This window comes from Mytilus trossulus, chromosome 5 (genome assembly GCF_036588685.1).
Source record: "Mytilus trossulus isolate FHL-02 chromosome 5, PNRI_Mtr1.1.1.hap1, whole genome shotgun sequence".
Taxonomy (NCBI): Eukaryota; Metazoa; Mollusca; class Bivalvia; order Mytilida; family Mytilidae; genus Mytilus; species Mytilus trossulus.
This window is the reverse complement of record NC_086377.1, coordinates 69,361,032-69,387,441: the sequence shown is the minus strand read 5'-3', so window position 1 is coordinate 69,387,441 and position 26,410 is coordinate 69,361,032. Positions and strand designations below refer to the sequence as shown.

At 33.1% G+C, this 26,410-nt stretch overlaps 1 protein-coding gene across 1 annotated transcript; it reads right to left on the bottom strand.

Moving 5' to 3' along the window:
- Positions 1 to 15,402: 15,402 nt before the first annotated feature.
- LOC134718250 (uncharacterized protein K02A2.6-like) lies at positions 15,403 to 26,207 on the bottom strand. Its single transcript, XM_063580746.1, has 4 exons — positions 26,005 to 26,207; positions 22,323 to 25,859; positions 21,103 to 21,162; positions 15,403 to 16,315 (listed from the first exon to the last, which is right to left on the bottom strand). Exons 1-4 carry the CDS (start codon positions 26,205 to 26,207, stop codon positions 15,403 to 15,405), a joined length of 4,713 nt encoding a protein of 1,570 aa, XP_063436816.1.
- Positions 26,208 to 26,410: the final 203 nt, after the last annotated feature.

Here is a 26,410-nt window from a genome sequence, read left to right as displayed (position 1 = left end):
ATTTCTTGCACGTTTTAATATTTTGCAATATTTTTTCATTGAAAATTGACATCTGAATTGTTCTGGTTGCTTAACCTCAAGAACACATTTGTGTCCATTAAAAACTTCTAAATCTTCTTAAAACCTTTTGCAGTCGCTGCATTTGTTCCGACAGTTCTGGACTATAATTCGTGCAGACCCCTAGTTTAATTGTCAGAATCTGAACCTTATTTTGAAAAATGATAAAATTCTAATTGTAGTGACATGGAAGTTCCTGACAGCCGGGAAATGCGTCCTTTAATTTTTCGGAAGATGTTGTGTTAAATAGTTCTTTACTTAGGTGAGCATGGCACTATCTATAAATAACGAGGTCCAATTTGTCAGCCATCATCTCGTAAAAACAATGAAACAAAGAATTCAGCTTTCTATATAACTAATAAAGTACAATGATGTTGATTAAAAATTACACCACTCCATTGATTGATTGTTGGTTGATTAACATCCAGTGGCAAATATTTCATAATTCAGGACGGGAACTAGTTCACAATAAATACAATATGTAGTTTGATACAATATGTAGGTTGATACAATATAGGTCATCTGGGTATCCACTGTTATTCTAGTTCAATCTTTATTCTTTTACAGCTGTCTACTAAAAATGATCAATATCAGCTTATTGATTCTACACCAGTGAACCTGCAGCACGTCCATAGTCCAAATTCGAATTTACATATTCCTACAATAACTGCCAATAGTCTGCAGCAAAATGATCCAGCATCCGTGAACCAGCGATTTCATGATCCGAAATTGAACAACTCATAATAACTACCGTTAAAAATAATATACAGGAAAAGGATCCTTCCTCAGTGAACCAGCAAGTACGTTAACCGAAATTGAATTTGCAGCCTACTAACATAACTGTAAATTATCTACAGGGAAATGATCCTACAACATTTATCCAGCAAGTCCGTTCTAAAGATCAGCAAATGTAAGATCAGAATGTACATCCTTTAATGAATAGTCCTACAGAACAGTCGAGTTTCTTGACATTTGGTAAATGTATATAAATAGGATATAGTCTATATAGTTAACATATTATAACAAATATTCAATGTGTCAAAATGTTCAAAGTAATTTTTCACCATTGAAAATCGGTTTATAAAATGGTTAATGTTCATGATGTTGGGCTGCGGCGACGGGGAAAGATTTCTCAGCTACTACTTATTGTAACCTCTTGATATTTGGTATGCATCATTAGGATTCTATATTGTGGGTCCCATTTTTGACCTGACTCTGGTTTAAACGAAATTTTGCCATTTTCGACTATGACCCATTTGTTAATCAATTTTATAGTGAAGAAGTGGGGCTATAACTGAATTAAAAAAATAATCAGAAATTGATTCAAATATGATAAACACATTTCAATTTACAAATTCCTCTCAACTCAGTATTGTTAAGGCAGTTCTCCATAAGTTTTCAACGATTCTATCGTAATCTAATTGTGCCGTCAATGTAGTCATTTCTGGTTGCCGTCACATTTATTCTTACACTCAACGTCATTTCAAAGCTTGAAATAGCATCAAAAGAAGCACGTGCGTGTCAGCTGTTAATGAGGCATTCACACGATTGATAAAGTTTATCTATCAGCTATTGATTGCCACCACTTTGTGTTTGTAGTTGTAAATTTGTTCAATCTTAACTTCAATGTCAAGACCACTGGGCAAAATGAAAAAAAATAAACTCATATTCCTGCGGGTATATCCTTGATATCTCTTAACAGAACTTTTCCCTTCGATTTTTTTTATTAAAATATGATAGAATGTACATTATCATATAAAACTCAGTTCAATGTCTTGAACATAATATCACTGAACTTTGTATTTTATTTTGGTTTGGAAATTGGTTCAAAATTTATCGGTTTTCAAACATTATAGTTTGTCTGATGAAGAACACTCCGGAAACTTAAATATTGGTTAACATCTGAAAAATGCGGTTTGGTGTATTTCCATCATGTATTCCTTAATCTCTTTTCAAATAAATATGTTGGGGTGAACTAGCAGATTTTTGGAAATAACTAGTAAACTTGCGTTGAGCTTAAATCTCAGAAAAAAATATTCATCTTATTTTGATAGATGATTGGTTATCATATGTATTGAGTTTATAACAGTTTTACTACTTTTCTTATGATTCTATATGAGCGCTACAGCCCCCTGAGAGTCTCTTAACATCATCAAATACTTGGTGTAACTTTTTTATTATTACACCTTATATTTTATTCATTTAAATACTTATGATCAATCAACAAATCTCTATTTCGATTTCTCAATAATAGATGAAATGATAGCCCTAGGATTCCTATGTAGTAAGACATTTAATTTTGCTGATGTAAAGAAAACTGATGGTTAAATAAGTAGCAACCTTAAGAACTTTGATTTCCTTTGCATATTATACACTGTCAGGTTAAAGCTGATCCCACAGTTTCAACTTTCCCTATCGGAACATCATATTTTTTTACTGGATTGCACTTGTGTATATAGATATGTTTGATATTTCCCTTGGCTTATATGCGTTTTTTTTTATCAACACGGACAATCAGAATTAAACAGCAGTTATTGTTAGTGTCTTATAAATGTAGAAACACTTCAGAGGGAATGCCCAGATTTTGATAAAATGCGAGAGTTATTTGAATTCCGATAAATCTATTACTGTCATATAAGAACTGAAGTCGAGTTTTTCTTGTATGTCGCAGTTATGAAACTGATATTAGATATTGTACTCTCATAAAGAAACGGAGAACCGTCTTAAGGTTGTTAAATTGTCATTTAATGACCGTTCTTGTTCCAAATCGCAAGTCGGGGGTTTGTTTATGTAAATATGCGTATGCATATAGTTTCTTGACTTCAAGGGGTATCAGATTGAAATATTGCTCTGGACTCCTCACTAAATTAATTAATTTGAAACTCATGGGATCCTTTATATGTCTGTCTGTTATTGAGGGCTATTGTTGCATAATTTTAAATCATATGCATCATTTCATTTAAAATAAATGAAGTACACACTGTAACGGTTTAACTACAACACCCCTTCAGCAGAAATGGAGTTTTCCATATTATCGTTTCGAGTAGTCTCCCTTCCGTAAGTAATTTCAATCAAATACAATACGACGCGTCGAGAAAATTTAACTCGTTTAAGATAAACGTTATATTATATTAAAAACGTTCGCAATTTTAACAGAGCAGTATGTACGAGAAGGAGTCCTGCCCAAAAGAAATTAAATGTTTAAAGTTTGATATGGGGTTCCTTCTAGAATTGAAGGTGATAAGATACGAAGTGAAATACTCGTTCTCTCACTCTCACTCTCATTGACTGCTGTGGACAGTAAACTTGGAAATGAAAGTACAAAAATAAAACACAACAAGTACATTGCTCATACACGTGTATCCGGGTAATTAACAAAATCAATCAATTGTGAACTGATGTCAAATGTTTCACAAAAGACAATAAAGTTAGAAATTGTTTTCGTTCATTTTGTACAGAAATAAGGCTGTTAGTTTTATCGTTGTTTAACATTGTCATTTCGGGGCCTTTTATAGCTGCCTATGCGGTATCGGCTTTGCACAGTGTTTAACGCCCTACGGTGACCTATAGTTGTTATTTTCTGTGTCATTTTGGTATCTTGTGGAGAGTAATGTCTCATTAGCAATCATACCGCATCTTCTTTTTTATATAATCTAAAGGATTTTAAGATCGAATTTAGTAATTCTTTTCATTGAATTTCATTTAACATTTTTGAATATTTCAAAAGCTGATATGTCGTGTATATGTACACATTACTAATAGCATACTCATACCTGCTGCAATTCTGTTATCATTCTCCTTTGTTACATTATCTTCACTTTCCTGACCTTCCATAGCTATATATGTAATGTTCTTGCTTTCTGGTTGCATTACAACTGGGGTTGTAACGATTTTGTTATCTTGTTTTTTTTTCCAATTTTCATCACTGTCCTTATTGGTCCGAGTACACAGTTAATTCGTAGTGCAATTCTTATAGACAATAAATGAAAATTAAAAAAATCACACCTGCGCTTTCTCAATAATATTTTTACAGTGTGTTGTACTACTTTTGAGACAAATTATATCAATTGACCTTTTTAAGCTGGACCTTATCACTACTTTACATAAATATTTATGACCCAATTTTTTTTTCACAGTGTCATTTCACCCCCAAACTTTCTATATGAGGCATAAAACATGGAGAAATAAATTTGGAAGGGGTATAACAAAAGTGACTAGTAACACACTGTCCAGACTAAGGACTATATTCGTGGACAACTAAAATCAAAGGACGATAACTGTGTACTCGGACCTAATAAAAATGTTGGGTGGACATTCTATACAAATATCAATTGAACTTGGTGGATTTAAAAAAAAATCAAAATTGTTGTCAAATTTACAGTCAAATGTAGAATAAAATTAAATAGCTAAGGTTTGTTATTGTTTATATCAAATACAATTATCCCCAAAAAGTTAACTGAACTGAAATATGTAAAATTTGAATCAAGCTTGTTTTATATCTTATCCAACTGTTTGTACACATCACAAAATTATTTTGATCAGAAGTCCGATTTAAAGTTACACCATATAAAATTATTAAAAAATTATCAAAATTAGAGTTAAATGAGACAAATTATCAATACACTGACGGCAGGTTTGGTGTATATTCTATACGATTAACTATAAACTCTGTTTTCGCGTATACCTCTTTAAACCTGAATGTTTAAACATTTAAAAAAATAAGTTGTCATGTTTTCATTGAACAATAAAATCAAATCAAATTTCTGTTTTCCAACCATTACATTTAAATTAAAATAAACTATGTATAACTTCCTGACTGCTTGAACTTTCCACATGACATTCATCCTTACTCTTAATTCGGTATGTTGGTTGCTTGACATTGTTAATAAGTCGGATGTAGATGTTAATTCTAGAATGATGCCTGTAAAACACGGTTTTAATGTTCTGTGACCTGACTAGGATGTGGTTATGGTAGAGGTCAAGCTGTTGAATGATGGCTGGTTATTTGGTTTATTTGGTGTATCTATATTAAAAGGTAGTTCATCAAGAACTATTGGTTGTTGTTTATTATTTACCGGTGGATAACACTGTGTTATGGTAGGGTGGTTTTGCTCTTCAGCTTCTGATGATTGAACAATGACAGTGTCATCTGGATTTGCCTCTTGTAAAAATGCAGATACTAAATCTACTGAAGGTCTTGGTTCTTGATCCTTTATTCAGAAATAACTCATATCTATCAAATGGTAATTAATTGATTCTTTTGCAATTGGCTAATTATCTTGTGCAAGTTTTGTTGTGTTTTATCTGGTGTAGCAACGTTGTTGTTGCAAGTAAAATGTCTACATAGTCATCATTACTGGCAATTGGGATGTCTTGTGTTGTAGTTGCAAGTAAAATGTCTAGAGAATAATCATTACTGGCAATTGGGGATGTCTTGTGTTGTAGTTGCAAGTAAAATGTATAGAGAGTCATCACTACTGGCAATTGGGGATGTCTTGTGTTGTAGTTGCAAGTAAAATGTCTAGAGTCATCATTACTGGCAATTGGGGATGTATTGTGTTGTAGTTGCAAGTAAAATGTCTAAAGAGTCATCATAACTGGCAATTGGAATGTCTTATGTTGTTGTTGTTTTATCATCATGATCATATAAAATGTCCATCAAAATATCGTCTTGATGTTGTTTTGTTGCTTTCTCGTTGACTATGGTTCAATTGACAAACTGAAAGAGTTCATTGGACGGCATTGGTGGGCAAGAACTTATTCATTCGAGTTTCGTCTATATTTCTTTTTCAATGCCCCTTAAAATGTTAATAAGACGAACCTCTTATAAATGAATGTCCACTGGTTAAATTCAGTTGTTCAAAAATTGTTTAGTACCTGGGGGTTTGGATAAGTTGTTATACAGAGGGAAAGCTTTATAATTTGCAACTCACATATAAACCACCCATGTACCGAGTCTTAATGGCAACTAAGTCCCAGTGTCCTCAGTGCAAACGCGACCCCAAATACAACCCAATAGGATATGATCCGTATTTTCGGACGCCTCCAAAACATGTTGATACTCCTCCAGTTGTATCAGTCGGTGAGCCGTGTATGGTTAAATCAAACAACGAAGACAGATTGAAACAAGTCTTAAGTCAATTAAGAGATACATGTATAACTCCAAGAGAACGATCTTGGTTGGTTGTCTGGTCCGATGGGATTCCTTACTTGTATGGAATGCGTCTTCAACAAAACATATACATCTGTGCATCACTAAAAATATTGTAATGAATGCACATTTGTAGACTTGCTAGCTTAGATGCAATTTTAGATTCAAGTTCAAAATATTTAATACAGAATCAGATATTATATATAAATTTAGACTGTTGATTCATGTTGACAAATATTTCTACTTTTAAAGAGAATTTCCATACTTCATAGTAGTATTAAGTATATATATATATATATATATACATGTATACAGTCTCTATTTTAGATTTATTGAGTTTTATTCTTTCTGGCTGACTGATCTAATCCTAAATGATTTTATATTCATATTTTAAATAAATATTTAGTCTATTTCTTACAAATAAAATTTCTACCAAACTTTGTAATTTCAAATTGAATTACAGGACATGCTTCAATGATAGGAAAGCAAACAGGGAAAGTGACCTGTTGTGATATAAGAAGTAAAAGCTGTAAGTTTTGTGAGCATCATGAAGGAAAGTAAGACACAGTTCCAAGTCATGACTGTTGTAGAAATTGGTATGGGTCTAGCAAGTCTATGGAACCAGATATGGCTGTTTCCATGGCACATAAGATGAATGATAATGAATGCCCGATTGATGTAATTCATGCTGACAATGATTCTACTACCATGTTAAAACTGAAACTGGACTTTGAAAACTTGAAGAAAAAGGACGATCAAAATCACACTACAAAGGGAATAACAAAATCACTGATTGAATTGTCTAAAAGGTAATGAAAGTTATGTTTTCAGTCATATTGGGTTTTTGGGCTCTTTAGGATCTAAAAGGGATCCTTCAATTCCTTTTTTTATGCAATTTTCTCTATTATCTGATCTTTATTTTTCAGCACCTCATTATTTTATCTTTATTATTTTGTCCATTCCTCTCTATTCTTTATTTTTCGGCCCATAATTTTCTATTCTATAAGCCCTCATTAACACCCTCACCTATGTTGAGCAAATCATATTATAACATTTTTTGTTGAGCACCTCATGTATATATGTAAATGTTCACTGGATTGGTATTTTAGTGGACCAGTGGTGGATACAGAAATTTTCAAAGGTGGGGGGGGGGGGACCATAAATAAATATTATAACCTGAAGAAACAGTTGAAAACAATGGTCAACCACCAGAAAAAGAAATTATTTAAACAAAACATATATAACAAACTATGAATTTTGGTAACAATTCACAGGAATACTGGAAAACATTAAAGTCAATAAAACCTAAAGACAATGAAGATAGAGATGTGGGGTATATTTATGAAAATACTAAAAATGCTGAAAATCACTTTAAAAACCAAGGCGCTTGTAAAAATGTTAACTTGGGTTTCCAAACAAACATAGAAAAATCCTTTAAAGAAGCTGAAAATAACTTGACCAAAAATGAGAATACAGACTCCCCTGTAACATATTCTGAAGTTAAAAAGATATTAATAAAAATTAATAAAGGAAAATCAGCTGGGCCTGATGCAATTCCTAATGAAATATTCAAGTACAGTAGTTGCGTAACCTTAAAAGCTATAACAAAACTTTTCAATTTAATACTTTCGTCTGGATGCTACCCTACGAACTGGAACCTATATTTTTTTGATACCGGTTCATAAATCAGGTGACAAATCAGACCCAAATAACTGTAGGGGTATAGTGTTAACTAACCCCGTAGCAAAATTATTTAGTGCCATTATAAATAGCAAAATAACCAATATTTTAGAAGATAAATTTGGATTTAGAGAAAAACATAGGACCACAGACAGTATTTTTATACTGAAATCTTTGATAAAAAAATATATACACACAAAGAAGCAAAAACTATATCTTTGTTTCATTGATTTAAAGAAAGCCTTTGACTATGGAGAAATGGGTTATTATATAAATTAACAAATATGGGTGTTGGTAAAAAATTATATAACCTATTAAAAAACCAACTTAACCAGACTAGAATTTGCTTTAAACATAAAAATTTACAATCAGATCCTTTCCATATTCAAAGAGGGGTACCACAAGGAGATTCACTAAGCCCCTCCCTCTTTAGTATATTTATAAATGATATTAGTTATATCTTTGATAGCCAAGACTCAAACCCAGTCTCCCTTATTGAATCAAAAATAGGAAGCCTTCTGTTTGCTGATGATCTGGTCATTATCTCAGAAAGTCAAGAAGGACTTCAAAACAGTTTAAATAAATTAAATGATTACTGTGAAAACTGGCAACTTACAGTAAATACTAAAAAAAGTAAAACTATGACAGTAGGGCAATCAAAATTAAAAAAAAAGACAACTTCTTTAAAGATAAATGGAGAAACATTAGGGGATGTTTCTGAATATAAATTCTTAGGTAAAGTTATAAAATGTAATGGTTCATTTATACAAAGTACACTAGACTTGTCACAAAAAGCTAGAAAAGTACTATTTTCTTTAAGTCCTATACATCCTCTCTTGGAGAGCTGCCTATAAATGTTACATGTAATCTATTTGGAACAATGGTAAAACCAGTTTTAACATACAACTCTGGAGTATGTTATATGGATACATATATAACCTATTATAGAGATAAAGAGAGAGCAAAGAAAACTAATCAGACAGTTGATAAGTTATCTTTTATTGACAAAAGTCCCACTGAAAAAGTCCACCTTTTATTCTGTAAACATATACTTGGGGTAAGAAAAATCCTCTTCAAATATAGCAACACGAACAGAGCTTGGTCGACTCCCTATTGAAGAGTATATACTCTCTCAAACTTTGCTATATTTTTCCCGTCTGGAAACCCAAAATGTAAACCCCTTATTAAAAGAGGCAAAAAAATCCACTCAGAAGGAATATATACATGGCATACTTACCTTACTGACATTTTAACAGAATTAGATATTAATCCAGAAATAATAACAACTGTACAAAATACAGGTACAGCAATAAATAACATAAAAAAGCAAATTAAATCTTATTGCAATGTCTTTTTCAATAATCTACTGGGAAAAAAGATAGAGGACTCAAAATGAAAATAATAAAATTTTCCTATACAAAAATATTAAGATTAACTTGAAACAAGAATTTTACCTAAAACATAACCATTCTGACTCCAGAAAACTATTAACAAAATTCAGAATTAGCGAACACACTCTTTTAATAGAAAAGGGTAGACATCTTAAGATCCCTAGAGATAGAGATATTGCAAATTTTGTAATGAGATAGAGGACGAAAAACACTTCTTTCTCAAATGCCCTAAATATAAATTTTATAGATACAATTATTGTAACTTAATAAAAACCAATTCAGAGTGGAAAGATAATGTTAAAGATGACATGCTTAAACTTAAAATAATACTAAACCCCACATCTCACAGTCAAATTAAAAATACAGTTTCCTTTATAAAACAGTCATTAGAACTGAGGATGGGAGACCCCAAAAAGTAATTTCATCTGATACATTTTGTATTTAATATTGTATTGTGTATTTTTGTATATATGTTGTTTGTCACAGATCATGTTTTTGATAAATATGGCAATAAAATTATTTGATTTGATTAATGTCGCATGAATTGTTAGGAATTTCATAAATATAATAACCAGTTTCCCACCCCTCCCCAAATGACTTTACAAAAAGTTTAATATTAAAGGAAAGTATATCCCTGAATGAACCTCGTAAAATGTATTACCAGCGGTAATCACCAGCCCAGTAGTCAGCTCTTCGGTTTTGACATGAATATGAATTAATTGGTCATTTTTATAAATATTTTGTTTACAAAACTTATTTTTTTTCGAAAAACTAAGGATTTTCTTACCCCCCAGGAGTAGATAACCTTAGTCGTATTTCGCACAACTTTGTAGAATTTTGGGTCCTCGATGCTCTTCAACTATGTATTTGTTTGGCTTTTAAACTGTTTTGATCTGAGCGTCACTGATGAGTCTTATGTAGACGAAACGCGCGTCTGGCGTATTAAATTATAATCCTGGTACCTTTGATAACTACTTGCGTCCCTTTGAATAAGGGTAAACAAAGTTGATGGTGGGAAATGTTTGACACACATTATGGATTTCGGCATTTATGAAAGGATTTAATACTAAGTGTGCAGGTGATCTTGTGTAGCTGTTTTTATTTTAAGGTAAAGGATGTCGCAAATGGTGTTAATGTTCTTAAAACACACAAAAATAGAAACAAACATTGGATAATGTGCCCGTTTTTTAAACCATGTTAGTCTTGTATTATTTTAATTTAAGTTGCTTGTGTACAATTTGGAAATTAGTATGGCGTTCATTATCACTGAACTAGTAAATATTTGTTTAGGGGCCAGCTGAAGGACGCTTCCGGGTGCGGGAATTTCTCGCTACATTGAAGACCTGTTGGTGACCCTCTGCTGTTGTTTTTTTTATTTGGTCGGGTTGTTGTCTCTTTGACACATTCCCCATTTCCATTCTCAATTTTATATATGTAGGTCTTGAAATAATAGAGGCCATCCGGGATGATGGTCGGGGAAATTTGGACTGCCACCTGTGGTGTAACAACTTCGTATGTACCAGGTCTCAAATAAAACTCATTTCAACAGGTTGTGATTTACCTGACCATCGGATAATTCAAGCCGAAAACTAGTATACATGTCACACTGTGACATTATGTCTCCGAGACTGGTGTATATATAATAGAAACCCATTATGAAACAATTAAATAAAATTAACTCTGATACAAGACATACAATTTATTAAGTATTAATTATCTAATATCGTTTTTTTAATAAAATATCAAATAATGTCTCTTTTTCCATAATACAAATCAAAAATGACATTGAAATTTATAATTACGTATGAACTCAAATTATTCAATTAATTATATTAAATTTAACACTAAAACAGTTAATGTATACTTCAACTTCACCTTTTCTACGAGTACTTTTAATACTTTGATAAAGACTATTCACCAACGAAATCTCGCGAGGTTTAAATCTGGCCGTGTGAAATCACGGGATTTCGCCGAGTTGCCAATCTCTTGTATTATATGTCTCTGATTGTACTGCTTGAATATTGGGCGTCAAAATTGACAATATAAAACTGTATTTGTATTGGTTCAAGATCTGATGTATCCAGAACCTTTCTCTCTGTTTTCTCCTTTCGGAGTTCCAATTTTGGTTTACCTCAATTATTAGAAAGGTGATATTATCAAAAGTATGTCCTGTTCTTAAGAGGTGTCTCGTAATCGGACAGTTTTTTCCTTTTGGTAAAAAACGAACGGTGATTGTAAAGTCTGATGTTGAAAATGGTTTCTGTTTCGCCAACATACTGCAGCTTACAAGTTCCACAAGTTAAAACATAAATACAAGTCACAAATAAAATCATGAATTTAATTCTATATATCTCAGATTTAATAATTGGTATGTACAATAAACAGCAAAAATATGTTTTATATAGATCAAAAACTGTTTTTTTGTTATATCTACTTTACGTGACTCTATATTCATATTTGCCGTCATACGACAAAACTATTTTTATGTCTACCTGTGCGAATTTCAAACGCGCAATTTTACACCAGTAATGAAAACCTTCTATCCTTTACGGGTAGAATTTATATAGATAAATTAAGTCGTAGAAGAAAAAGAAAATGAGAATGTTAAATTTGATGTATGCCTTTTTGTGCTTCATCGTTACATTTGTTGTTTTTATAGTGATATTGAGATGATAACACAACATTGACTGTTGTACCCCTATTTTTGACATTTTTACTCTTTTGGTATGTTTGTTTTGTTCATGCATCGTTGACAATGTAATGTAATTTAATGCGACTTTCATACAAGTGAGAGGTGTAGCTAGCTATAAAACCAGGTTCGATCCACCATTTTCTACATTAGAAAATGCCTGTACCAAGTCAGGAATATGACAGTTGTTATCCATTCGTTTGATGTGTTTGGATTTTTGATTTTCTTTTTTGAATTTTCCTCGGAGTTCAGTATTTTTGTGTTTTTACTTCTCACTTGACTTTTTTTATCTGGATGCATATACATATATCTGTTTAACGGGAAACCCATACTATTGTAATAAAGTTTTGTCGTTTGTGGTACTACGCAAATTATTCAAAGTCACAATCCCTAACAACACGGCATGTTAGCTTCTGTTACTCAATGAATTCACAACGTGATATAGTTTCCTATGGTTCTCATGTATGTGAACACAATACACATATAAACTGCAAACATGGATATATATTTGAAGCAGTTCATTCAAGAGTGTATGTCAGGAATGTACTACAGAATGCTACTAAGCCCAATCAGGCCTTAACTCTTTGATGTCAATTTCTAATATAAGAAACAACAAGCATACATATATTATTTATTAATAAAATCAACTCCAATACCTAATAGATTTTGTAACCCAATCCTTATCATAAATTTAACATCTTTAAAATTTTACTTTGTTTCAAATTCTTTTGGTTTTGATTGATACATTTTGGGTAATGCAAATTAAATGTTTACTTACAGCAGGGCTTTTGTTTGTGAATAAAAGAAGGTTTTTCATATATATATATAAATTTGAACTTTAAAGACCTTATCATATATTACTGATATTTTTCATCACCTTTTTATAAATTTTCCATCCAGAAACTGTTAGTCAATAGTCCGGAGCCAGAGACTAGTAAAATTTTATTCGAAAAACTTTGCTTAGACACAAATAAAATTTCAAAATATTGATTTCTTACAGTAGTTGGAATTTTATTTTATGCAGACTGTCTATTCCACTTCCAGCAGCACATCACTGTTTATACTGAAACTACCTGCGTTTATTTCCTAAATTAGTATTAACATATAGCTATATATAATTATTTTGTATAACATCAATTTCATCATGGAACACTTTTTCCACAATCAGGGGTGCATTAACATGATTAAGGGATGAAAATAAGTTTTACATTTGTGTTACAATTTAAAAAGCTATCATGTATTAATTTAAGTTGCAGTATAAAAACAAAATTAGGTCAATGTCTTAAAAATATAACCTTTATGTACTTGGCGCAAAACTGGGAAATGGACCCAATATTGTATATATATGTACGTATAACAAGATAATTCCTGAGTCATTCCCATACCATATATACATGTAGTAAGCTAAAAATTGGGTTTTAATAGACAGTCATATAAGGCCCTTAGCAAAAGTTTTGTGCATTAAACTTTATTTATATGTGCAAGCTACATGTCTGAGATCAACCTTTAACTAACCTATTCGCTGTGGAATCAAGGCACTAAATTTTCACCTTGCATATTTTATACACACATGGAAGTAAAATAAGGAATAATGGGATAATGTTACATACCAGGTTGCCAATATGAGACTGTCCATCGGTCCCATTTTAATATTTTATGCCTCAACAATGAACAAAACCCACAAGGTGTAGCAAGCTATAATTATAATCATAATTAAGGCACAGATAAAAACAAAAAATAAAATAATTCAAACACAAGAAAACTGTTGGAAAGGGCTGTATGTGAACATAGCAACAAAAGAACTAATACAATATTCAACTCATGACTTCAGAGACCAACATAGTCATACAGAATAAGGCATGGTTTTGTCTAGTCCAAATAATAATGACGTCTGACAAAGCTTATATTTTTTTTCAGGGACGCCTTCCTACGATGTACGTCTGGCCAGGCTATTATAATTTTTTTCTGGGACGCCTTCCTACAATGTACACAGGAAGGTGTCCCAGAAAAAAATATAAAAGCCTTGCCAGACGTCATAATTATTTTGTCTAGTCCAAGTAATGATGACGGCTGTCAAGGCTACTGTATTTTTTTTGTGGGAAGCCTTTATACAAAATAAAATAGCTTTTTCACACATAGGAAGGCGTCCCCCAAAAAACGACCAATCGAATTGAGTCGAGAACCATACAGCGACATGGAACACGCAAAGGGATAGAGTCAGTGATGGCAAAACTTGAGACTTTTCGTACTACACTACTTGAACCTTCATCAATAATTACACTGAACACTTACTTCTTACTCTGAGGATGTTGCATGCATGTTCAGGACGAGAACAAGTAAACAATAATTACAATAGGTAGGACTTGTTATAATTGAGGCCATTCAGGGGTATGGTCGGGGAATTTTGGACTGCCACGCAAAAAATGAGGGTATATTGGGTAGGGACAGACATTTTGCCTTGCAACAGGCAACCTACTTCTCAGAGAGTTGCTGCACGACTTTTAAGCGTGCAAGAGTGTGGCACTCTAAACGTGACCGGATGTGACTAAAAACTTGATTCATCCCGCACAACCAAATTAAAACAAAATTTCGGAAAGCGTTTGACTGCCGGTCGAGAGAAGAACATGCCACCATATTTCGTTTTGGACGAAACTGTCAGATAATAATGGCCATAATCAATAATTGGTATTCTGCGGACAAGGTATTGCCTTGCCTGGCTATAGAGATGGTGAATCTGATAAGGGGAGCAGCCGTATCAACAATGAAATTTTTCAACAAAAAAATAAACTTAATTTCAGAGTCGACGCTGGTGATTCCACTCTAAAGAAATATATTTACTCTAGTAATAAAAACGCTACCCACACGCCAAAATGTAACAAGTGTATGAACAAAAATGCAAAGACCAGCAGTAAACAGTGAGCGTATTTTCCATATTTCGGGTAATGTAGAAAATGTTCTCTATGTTCTATTTTTATTCTATTACATTGAAAAGTATTTACAAAGACAATAACAATCAACACACCAAGGAGTAAACAAAGACTCACAAAACCAAAGGACATTTACATCAACAGTTATAAATAATAATTAGGAAACAACACGAACTCCACTAAAAACCGGGAGTGAAATCTGATGCTCCGGAAGGTTGAAGTATTTAAATTGAAAACAATTGTAATTTGGATCGTTTTAGGATTAATACTCTTTATTGCAAAATTACACTCATAAGGGTCAAGCAATACAATCAAACAATAATTTTATACAATACAATGCAATGCAATGAAATACAATATAATACAATAAAATATATAGAATAGTAAAGTATTAGAGTTCAAATATAAATGTATGTAAGAACACCAACAATAAGTACATACACATGAGCGTGAAGAAATGATTAATTGTTTACAGTGGTTGCCGACAACTTTTTGTCGAGACTATTTTTAATTGTGACACAGCCTTATAGGACCGCTGAGGTTGACCTCATATTCATTCTCATATTTTTCTATTTCAAGGACTTTGCTGTCTGTTACAATAGTAGGTTCTACATTTTTATCATTTTCTATTTCAAGGACTTTGCTGTCTGTTTCAATAGTAGGTTCTTTATTTTCATTTTCTTCTATTTCAAGGATTTTGCTGTCTGTTACAATAGTAGGTTCTACATTTTTATCATTTTCTATTTCAAGGACTTTGCTGTCTGTTTCAATAGTAGGTTCTTTATTTTCATTTTCTTCTATTTCAAGGATTTTGCTGTCTGTTACAATAGTAGGTTCTACATTTTTATCATTTTCTATTTCAAGGACTTTGCTGTCTGTTTCAATAGTAGGTTCTTTATTTTCATTTTCTTCTATTTCAAGGATTTTGCTGTCTGTTACAATAGTAGGTTCTACATTTTTATCATTTTCTATTTCAAGGACTTTGCTGTCTGTTTCAATAGTAGGTTCTACATTTTTATCTTTTTCTATATCAAGGACTTTGCTGTCTGTTTTAATTGTAGGTTCTTTATTCTCAATTTCTTCTATTTCAAGGATTTTGCTGTCTGTTACAATAGTAGGTTCTACATTTTTATCTTTTTCTATATCAAGGACTTTGCTGTCTGTTTCAATAGTAGGTTCTTTATTTTCATTTTCTTCTATTTCAAGGATTTTGCTGTCTGTTACAATAGTAGGTTCTACATTTTTATCATTTTCTATTTCAAGGACTTTGCTGTCTGTTTCAATAGTAGGTTCTACATTTTTATCTTTTTCTATTTCAAGGACTTTGATGTCTGTTTCAATTTTCGGTTCTACATTTTTATCTTTTTCTATTTCAAGGACTTTGCTGTCTGTTTCTGTAGGTTCTTCATTCTCATTTTTTCTATTTCAAGGAATGTGTTGTCTGTTTCAATAGTAGGTTCTACACTCTTATCTTTTTCTATTATAATGACTTTATTGTCTGTTTCAGTTGTAAGTTCTTTATTCTCATCTTTTTCGTCTTCAATGACATTGCTGTCTATATCAATTGTAAATTCTTCATTCTTATCTTTTTCTATTTCAATGACTTTACTGTCTGTTTTTAACAGTAGTAGGTTCTTCTTTCTTTTATCTTTTTCTATTTCAAGGATTTTGCTGTCTGTTTCAATTGTAGGTTCTTTATTCTCACCTTTTTCTTCTTTAAGGACATTGTTGTCTTTTTCAAAAGAGGGACATAAGATACCAAAGGGACAGTCAAACTCATAAATCTAAAACAAACTGACAATGCCATGGCTAAAAATAAAAGACAAACAGAAAAACAATAGTACACATGACACAACATAGACAACTAAAAAATAAACAACACGAATCCCACCAAAAACTAGGGGTGATCTCAGGTGCTCCGGAAGGGTAAGCAGATCCTCCTCCACATTCGGCACCCGTCAATTTCAATTGTAGTTTCTAACTCATCATCTGTTTATATTTCACTAAAAGGCTTATTTTTTGTATTGTACAAGAGATTTGTAAGCTTAAAACCAAAGTCAACATATTTCAGTATTAATAGTAGCTTTAAGGCTATTGTAAGAGTAGGAGTTATATTGACATAAAGGTGTCAACTAACTCTCTTAATGACCATGGGTATATTGACTTGAATCCTTAAGATGTCAACTAACACACTACATTAAAGGAGACTGGACTATGCATATTTTATCTAAAAAGCTTTAAATATGAAATGGATATTAGACATGTTTATGGTTGGGGCCAGGACCAAACAAAACAAAAAATAGTGTTGGCTTTTAACATATAGGTTATATTGATTACAATTAATGTGTCTTTATGACCATGGTTATATTGACTTAAATCCTTTAGTCGTCAACTTACTCTCTATTTCAAAGAATAGCAGGATTTCACTAAAAGGCTTTTGTATTATGCAAAAAAATTCCAATAGTAATAAACCAGTCAAAGTCATCAACTACTAATATCAGTTAATGCACATTGAACATTGAAAAACCGACTCATTTATTGGTAGTTTATAAACAACAGATATATCAAAGTCAAATTTATTACGATACTTACTTTAACCAATGATCCTGAAATTGAAACTAGTTTGAACAAACGAGCCAACTTTTCAACCATCCCAAAAATCTATTGGGATTGGCGCAGCGCAATAAGTGGGCCTCGTCTGCTTCAAAGGTCGAGATTTTCATTATCTGGAAAAGAGAATCCCTTTGCGGCCAATTCCAAACTTGAACCTGGCATGCTGCCATTTAAGCTGATTAGAGACACTGGTTTCATGAAAATAGTTCTTTACTAGTGGCGGATCCAGAGCTTTTCATAAAAAGGGCGTGGGTGATCTAGTCATGCTCCAGTGATTCCCCATATAATTAACCAAATTTCTTTCCTTCAAAGAGGGACCTAAAAACCCCTTTTGGATTCCCCTATGTTTACTATCTAATTTTTCATTGAACTGTTAAATTTCCAATGTTTCCATATCATTTATAGATGCATACTGACATATATAGGTAAATGTTTAATTAATTAAAAATACTTATTCCATATCGGATGCTTTCAACATTACTAGTTATCTGTGTGTTGACGTTGACGTTCGTAATTTATACGCACTTGATTGGTTAGTAGAAATACCTGTTCAGTTCAGGTAAATTTTTATAAATATTTCCTGGTCATTTCGAAAAGTTTACTGGTCAATTCAACACGTTAACTATACAGAAAAGTGACAAGTTTAAGGCCGATTAGTTTGTTATCGTCAACATATTTTCCGGCAGAGGGCGACATGGATGAAGTCAAATAAATGGTCTCGATTCTTATGACGAAAAGGTAGAGGCGAAATTGGCTATGGTTTTAAAAGAAAAGGAGCTGATTTGAAAAAAGATGCGCAGTAAGAATTCGAACTAGCAGTTGAAATAAGAGAAGGAGGAATACGAAGAATTGAAGAAACATGGCGAGGCGGTTAGTGGCATGGTTGAAAGGGAAAAAAATGATATAAAGGAGAAAGAAAAGAGGTCACAGAAAAAAAAAGAGTCGGTTAAATTTTTAATAAAGCATATATCAATAATGTGGTCATTTTTAAAAAGCCACCTCCCTTAAAGTGGTCCATTTTTTTTATATTCAATCCACTATATGATGCAAGAGGTGTGTAACCAGGTTCTTAAAGAGTAAATGTTTATTACAGGATTATTATTTTCTCACACTATAATCATGATAATGATTCAAGCCCAAAGGGTGACTGGTGTATAGAAATATGGTTTCTGTGTGGAAAAGTTCACTGTTAGAAGAAAAGAAAAGACCACCACCAGCATCTGAATCTATGTTTACTTTATAATCATGTCCAGCAGTGTGCACAAAACAAGCAGTTAATTCAATGTCACAAAAGTCTTTAGTCTTCTGTTTCATCTTGGAGTCTTCTCTGGATTCCAATAAGGTGCAATAGATACGACAGGTGCAAGTGTAAAAATTACCATTTTCGAAAAGATCCCTTGATGTTTTAACATACTCAGAGCTCCTAAATTCTCCACTTTAATCATCATAATCATTCATAATTGCAATAACTTTCACGTCATCGTAAACCTGGATAATAAAACTTCTGTTCTGTGAAAGATTTGTTTTTTGTAGTTATCATTTAAGTTTACTTTTATGAACATATTTTCCACATTTTGTCCTGGAATAGTCTGCAAAGCCAATTCTTTTGTCAGAATTTTCTACCGTGGAATAAATGTCCTTGTTTTTAACAAATTTTCTTTTATCAAGGCTCATGAACAATTGCCTAAACGTAAAAATAATACATGTATTATAATAAAAATGTTTCAAAATCTTTCTCTCACATATTCAATCAATTGTAAACAAATTATGTGTGACTAATTGTCCTGTGACCTTTTGTCCTATCAAATTAGCGACTTTACATCACGTGACTTCCTCTCCGTTTACCGACACATTAGTTATCGCTTAAGGAATATGTGCTTTGCTTTGAAGCGAGGAATTGTAAATCTATTTGCCCCGTGATATAAACAAACTTGCCACACACATTATAAAGTACACCTGACGTTAGGTATATTATTTTTCAATGAGATAGACATTATCATTATGCATTTTCAGTTAGTGAATACATAATTTCATGCTTGCATCACAGCTGCAGACAATTTAGATAATTGTATTGTGTTTATCTATTGGAATGTAATTGGAGTCAAAGCGGTGACAAATCCTCGGGTTTTATCATATAAAGATACACACACTTAAAACACAATTTATATGTTTTGTTGAAGCATTACAATTTAATTTGAGATCGTTCTTCAAATCTCCTAAGGGAGCTACCATTTCATTTTTATTGGACTAGGATAAAAATTGAAAAAAAAAGGCAGGACAGGAGTTTAGAGTTAAAAAAAAAAGGTAGGATGAGACACTTGCCAAAAAAAAGGCAGGATGACAATTTATGTAAAAAAAAGGTCAGGATAAACTAAAACAAGAACTATCTTTAAAAAAGATGTCCAACGTATTTAAATTTGAGTATATGTTTAAACCTATCATTTACATAACCTTCAGAAGCACAATGACTTAATGATGCAGGACCTCTTTAATAAAATCTCCATCTGAATGTAACTACAACAAATTCTTTACTTAGTCTGGTTATGTTAAGGCAATAACATATAAGAATATTGTGATGACACCTAAAAAATGTATTTGTCAAAAAATCCAGTGAAAATAACAAGAAACAAATATACATTTACTATAAACTTTAATTCATAGTTAACAAAGCTAGAAACTATTGGTAGTACAAGTAGTATCTTGTCAAAAAATCCAGTGAAAATAACAAGAAACAAATATACATTTACTATAAACTTTAATTCATAGTTAACAAAGCTAGAAACTATTGGTAGTACAAGTAGTATCTTTCTGTTTACATTTATTTACCAAAGCCCCGCAGAAATTTCACATGCGTAGGTGCGTTCTAAAAGTCATGGAAAAATTATATATTCAAATATTTATTGCCATATAAACTAAAACATTAAGTTTGTGACATATAAAATAATAAACAATATAACTATATTTCACATATATATATACACAATCATCCATTTACAGTAACTATTCCAGTGTCCCCTGTCCTCAGTTCTAATGACCTTTTGATGTAGGACCCCAATTTATTTACTTGTGATGGTGTTGATGGATTGAGTATAGAAATCAACTTTTCTTCATCAGATAAATCTTTAACAGAAAAATTAAAATCCAAGTTGTTAAAAAAATAATTGTCCCGAATAAACAGCTGTCATAGATCCAAAGAGCTATTGGTGTAACAATTATTTTAATAAAAAATATAAATCTTTGTAACATCTAGTTCAAATATTTATAGTTTTTAACTTGCTTTCCATCACGATATAATTTTCGAGACGTTTTTCAAACACAACCAAATCACCCACTATGACAGCATTTTGTCCAATCACAGAAAGGATTTTCGAGCATGCGTAATGTGTTGCCATAGTTAAGCGTCCTTAAGTCCATAGTTCACAAACCGTAACTTTACCGACTACGTCGGACAAAAAGCAGGATCGGATAGTGTGAAAATTGAAAAGGCAGGACAGAGAATACAACAAAAAAAATGCAGGACAGAGAATACAACAAAAAAAAATGCAGGACAATATTTTTCATCCAAGTGCCAGCATATTCGAAAATTTGTTATACCTTTTCCTTTCAATCGTACACAAAACCTTCAAAATATTTTTATTGACGTCACACAGGTAGCTAAAAATATATTAGTCATACATAGTGTGGAATATTTCAATCTTAGTAGTCGAATGACTTATACATGATACATTATGATAATGTTTCAAGATTTTTCTCTCATACTGTCACACAGGATTTTGAAACATATTTCTTAACAAGCAATTTTAGCGTATTATTTTCGAAATTGATAAAGAAGAGAACTTCACGTAAACGTTGCAACTGGTACACAGCCTAAGAATGCATTATTTGCCACTGGACGTTAAGCAACCAACAATCAATCAATCAATATATTGGAAGATTTATAATTGGTCACTTTAATTTCACTGATTGATTTCGGGCGTACCATACCAACTTGTCTTTGTTGTTTTGCAATTTGCAATAAGGAATCTTCATGCCCAGAGATTTATGTATTGCTATTGCAAACGCCAGCTGAATTTAATTCTTATTGCAATGCATTTTAGTCCGACTGGATCATATTTTGTGAATGTGTTATTGGTAATAGCAACACTAATTTTCCTCGTCGATTACAAATTGTACTAGTATTTCATGTTCATGTATTTTCACCTCCTAGAAATAAAGTGCCATGATGTTGGAAAATAAGATCGGCAATTTTCTTTCTAAAAATTGATGATAACTTTTAATTTTTATATTCAAGAAATATATTACTGTTGTGTATTTATAACTGCATTTGGGTTCTTATATATATAACACAACTATACTAAATAAACGTGACTGCTTCTATAACTACATTTTATTAAACTGCTATTTCATAGATACATACATAGAAAAGTATGAAAGATAGAAACCAGATGATATTTAATTGCCTTATTGTTTACAATGTCAGATTCTCTGCTGTAGGTTAAAAACTGCGTAGTATTTATAATCCGGTGATTTATAATAGAAGATAAAATAAACAGTCACATAAAATGTCAAAACACTAGTTCCTCCCTGCTAATTCCAAACGTGTGATCACGTGTTCGCGTGATAAGAATTATGAATGAAAATTGACCTAGAAAATTGAAAACAAATATAAAGAGTATAGATAGAAAGATAGGTCATGCAGTTTACAATATTTTCTCAATATCATGCAAGATCAGACCCTGGTCTGATTATGATTACACGAGGGTTATTATGCCTCATAATGTGTAACCATAAAAGTCCTATTTATGCACACTGACTATTCCATTTCGGCAATTAATTTTTTTGGTGGATTTCGTTCTCTTATTGGATTTCGTCGCGGCATTGACATTTCATTGTTTTTGGTTTGTTCCGGTGATTTTTCGGCCACATGATGTTGTGTGCGTGTCTCCGTATTGTCAACTATAATGTTATCGTTTTCGATTGATTGTTCATACGATTTTGGCATTTGAGTAGACTTTAATTGTTCTGTATGCCTTCTCCTTGTGTGTCCGTTGTCGGTTGAAACTTTATACATGAGTGGTCCTTCACGCTCGCTTATAATTCCTGCTACCCACGGATCTTTTCCTCTATAGTCCTTTGCAATAACTCTTTCGCCTACTTCAAATTGTCTATCCTTCTTATTCATTCTTATTTCGCAAGATTTTTCCTGGCTCACTCTAACGGTGTTTCGTAAGTTTGGTTTTAACAAATGAAGTCTAGATCTTAAGTCCCTTCCTAGAAACAGTTTTGATGGTGTTTCGTGGGTGCTAGTGTGTGGTGTCTGGCGATACGTCAGCAAGAAGTTTGCGATCTTTTTGTTTACATCACCAGATTCCCATTCCATTGCTTTCATTGACTGTTTAAATGTTTGAATAAATCTCTCAACAAGTCCATTTGTTGCTGGATGATAGGGTGCTGACTTCGTGTGTTTTATTCCATTTTGTCTCAAGAATTCTGCGAATTCTGCGGATGCAAAACTTGGTCCATTATCCGATACAATATGAGCAGGTACTCCATTTCTAGCAAATACTTGTCTCATAATGTCAATTGTTTTTGTTGCTGTAATCGATTTCATTTCGAAAACCTCAGGCCACTTGCTATGCGCGTCCACCATAACAAAAAACATTCTGTTTATAAACGGTCCTGCGTAGTCTATATGGACTCGTTGCCATGGTGTCTCGGGCCAATCCCATGGGTGTAACGGTGTTAGTGCTGGTGCGTGCTGATTTATCTGGCATCCAGTGCAGCTTTTGACTAAATGTTCAATGTCACTGTCTATACCGGGCCACCAGACATGCCCTCTGGCCAACGCCTTCTTTTTCACCATTCCCGGGTGACTACTATGAAGTAATTCTAGAATTCGATTCCTGAATTTAATCGGAATTATGACTCTTATTCCCCACAGAAGGCAACCATGACTAACAGTTAATTCATTTCTGCGAGTGAAATAAGGTTTTATTAACGAATCGTCCGTTATTTCCCATCCATTCATTGCTTGGTACAAAACTGATGCTAATACCTTTTCTTTTCGAGTTTCACGTTGAATTTCGGCGCTCGTAATTGGAAGGTCCTCAATTTGTAACACGTGAAAAAGATCATCTGCGTCTTCACTGTTAATGTTCATGTCACTTTGCATCGGTAGTCGCGATAATGCGTCTGCATTATTGTGTTTCTTTGTATTTTTGTATTCGATGTTGTATGTAAATCCAGAGAGAAAAATAGCATAACGCTGTAACCTAGCGGCGGTAGTTACAGGAATTGATTTTTCAGGATTAAAAATTGCTGTTAAAGGTTGATGATCAGTAATTAAAGAAAATTTCCTACCGTACAGAAATGTGTTAAATTTCTTCACTCCCCACACTATTCCAAGCGCCTCCTTTTGGATTTGTGCATAGTTCTTTTCGGATTTTGTAAGACTCCTCGATGCGAAAGAAATTGGTCTTTCCGATCCATCTGGCATAACGTGAGATAACACTGCTCCAAGTCCGAATGGCGAAGCATCACACGCTAAACGGACTGGTAATTCGGGGTTGTAGTGTGTTAACACTTGGTCTGACGTAATAAGCTCCTTTGCCTTTTTGAAGGCCTTTTCACAATCGTCTGTCCAGCGCCATATTCGCTCTTTTTCTAGCAGTTGATTCAATGGTTTAAGTACAGTTGCTGAATTAGGCATAAATCTGTGATAATAGTTTATTAGTCCTAAGAATGCACGTACATCCTTTACATTTTTCGGAGTCGGAGTTTCCATTACAGCTTGTACTTTGTCTGTAGTTTTCCTGAGTCCATCTGCACTAATTTCATGTCCGCAGTATATGACTTTGTCCTTGAGGAAAGAACATTTCTGCAAGTTTGCCCTTAAACCATAGTTCTGAAGTCTCTGTAACACATTTTTCAAGTTTTGTAAGTGTGTTTCGTCATCAGGGCCCGTTATAATCATGTCCAACATGCATTGTACACTATCAAGTCCATTTAATACCTGGTCCATTGTTCTTTGCCATATAGCTGGTGCTGACGCAATTCCGAATAACATCCTATTATAACGATACAGTCCTTTGTGTGTATTGATTGTCATCAATGGTTTTGACTCATCGTCTACCTCCATATGTAAATATGCATTACGGAGATCCAGTTTCGTGTATTTCTGTCCTCCTGCGAGAGTAGCGAATATCTCATCGGCCCGCGGAAGCGGGTACTGATCCACCTTAAGCATAGGATTCACGGTGGTTTTGAAATCTCCACATATACGAATTGTACCATTTGATTTCATAACGGGGACAATTGGTGATGCCCATTCACTTGTGTCGACTTTTGAAATTATTCCTTCCTTTTCAAGCCTTATTAGCTCTCGCTCCACTTGCGGTTTGACTGAAAATGGCACCGGTCTAGCTTTTACAAATTTCGGTGAAGCATTTTCTTTTAACGTGAGATGTGCTTTTATATCTGCAACACACCCTATTCCCTCACGGAATACATTTGAATACTCCTTCAGTAATAAATCCAGCTTTTCATTTGAATTTCTTGATACTGAAATTTTATTAATCCACTTGAGATTTTTCCAATCTAAATTGATTTTCCTTAACCAATCACGCCCAAACAATGCAGGGCCACCTTTTTGCACTACATACAATTTAAGATTTTCACATTGACCATTATATTTAACTTGCACATTCATATATCCAGTTGGAATTAACAACTCTCCTGAATACGTTTTCAGGGTGACATTTGCACTTTCAAGTTTTTCATTTTGAAAATACTTGTCGTAATCCACAGCAGAAATTACTGACACGGCTGAACCTGTATCCAGCTCCATTCTAATTTCTTTTCCATGCACATTTGGCGTAATCCAAATTGAATCCTGATTGGAATTTTTAACACTGTGAATTCCTAAGTAATCATCCTCATCACTTGTGTATTCCCGTGATTGATTATCCAAGGAATTAACATTCTTTTGCGCCGGTCTTTGTTTCGGTTTACCGGATGATCTACACGCTTTACGAATGTGCCCTTTTTTATTACAGCTGTGACACACCGCGTCTTTAAATCTACATGTATCTGCTTTGTGATTCTTTCCATTACATCGGTAGCATACGAACGATTTTTGTCTATCTGTTGTACTTGGTGGCGGTTTACGTTGCTGTCGTTGTATCCTGTTTACAGAACTTTCGGTGTTGAATTTCCCTCTTAACTCAATTGCATCTTTGTTTGCAGTCTCTACGGCTATAGCAATTCCGATAGCTTTCACAAAAGTTAAGTCCGGCACAGTTAACAGTTTCTTTTGTGTCTGTTCATCTTTAAGTCCAACCACAAACTGGTCTCTTAAAGATTCATTTAAGTTCTGCTACATATTTATTTACAGTTTCTCCTTGTATTTGATAACGTTTATAAAAACGAAATCTCTCTGCGACAATCAATGGTTTCGGACTTAAATGGTCTTTCAATAACTTTACAATATCGTCATACGATTTAGTTGCGGGTTTATCCGGTAAAGTCAAATTTCTAAGAAGTCCATAGGTTTTCCCACCTAATAATGTCAATAAAGCTGGAACCTTCTTCCCATTTTCAAGTGCGTTCACTGCAAAATATTGTTCCAGTCTTTCAACGTACGAACTCCACGTTTCTGTACTATCATCAAACGGCTCTATTTTCCCTATATATCCCGCCATTGTCTAATTAACCAAGGTAATTTCACAGAAAATTATTTTCGGAAAAGTCCTTTGAATTAAAGACAATTAATGGCCATCCTCGTCGCCAAACTGTTGTGTATTTATAACTGCATTTGGGTTCTTATATATATAACACAACTATACTAAATAAACGTGACTGCTTCTATAACTACATTTTATTAAACTGCTATTTCATAGATACA

What these genes read in the sequence shown, in the direction of transcription:
- LOC134718250 (XM_063580746.1), bottom strand. Translation starts at nt 26,207, where the DNA reads ATGGCGGGATATATAGGGAAAATAGAGCCGTTTGATGATAGTACAGAA. An exon ending in TTAATTGCCGAAATGGAATA is followed by an intron (nt 21,163 to 22,322) that starts GTCAGTGTGCAT and finishes ATATATTTTTAG; the next exon opens with CTACCTGTGTGACGTCAATA. An exon ending in TGTACGATTGAAAGGAAAAG is followed by an intron (nt 16,316 to 21,102) that starts GTATAACAAATT and finishes TCCTTGAAATAG; the next exon opens with AAAAAATGAGAATGAAGAAC.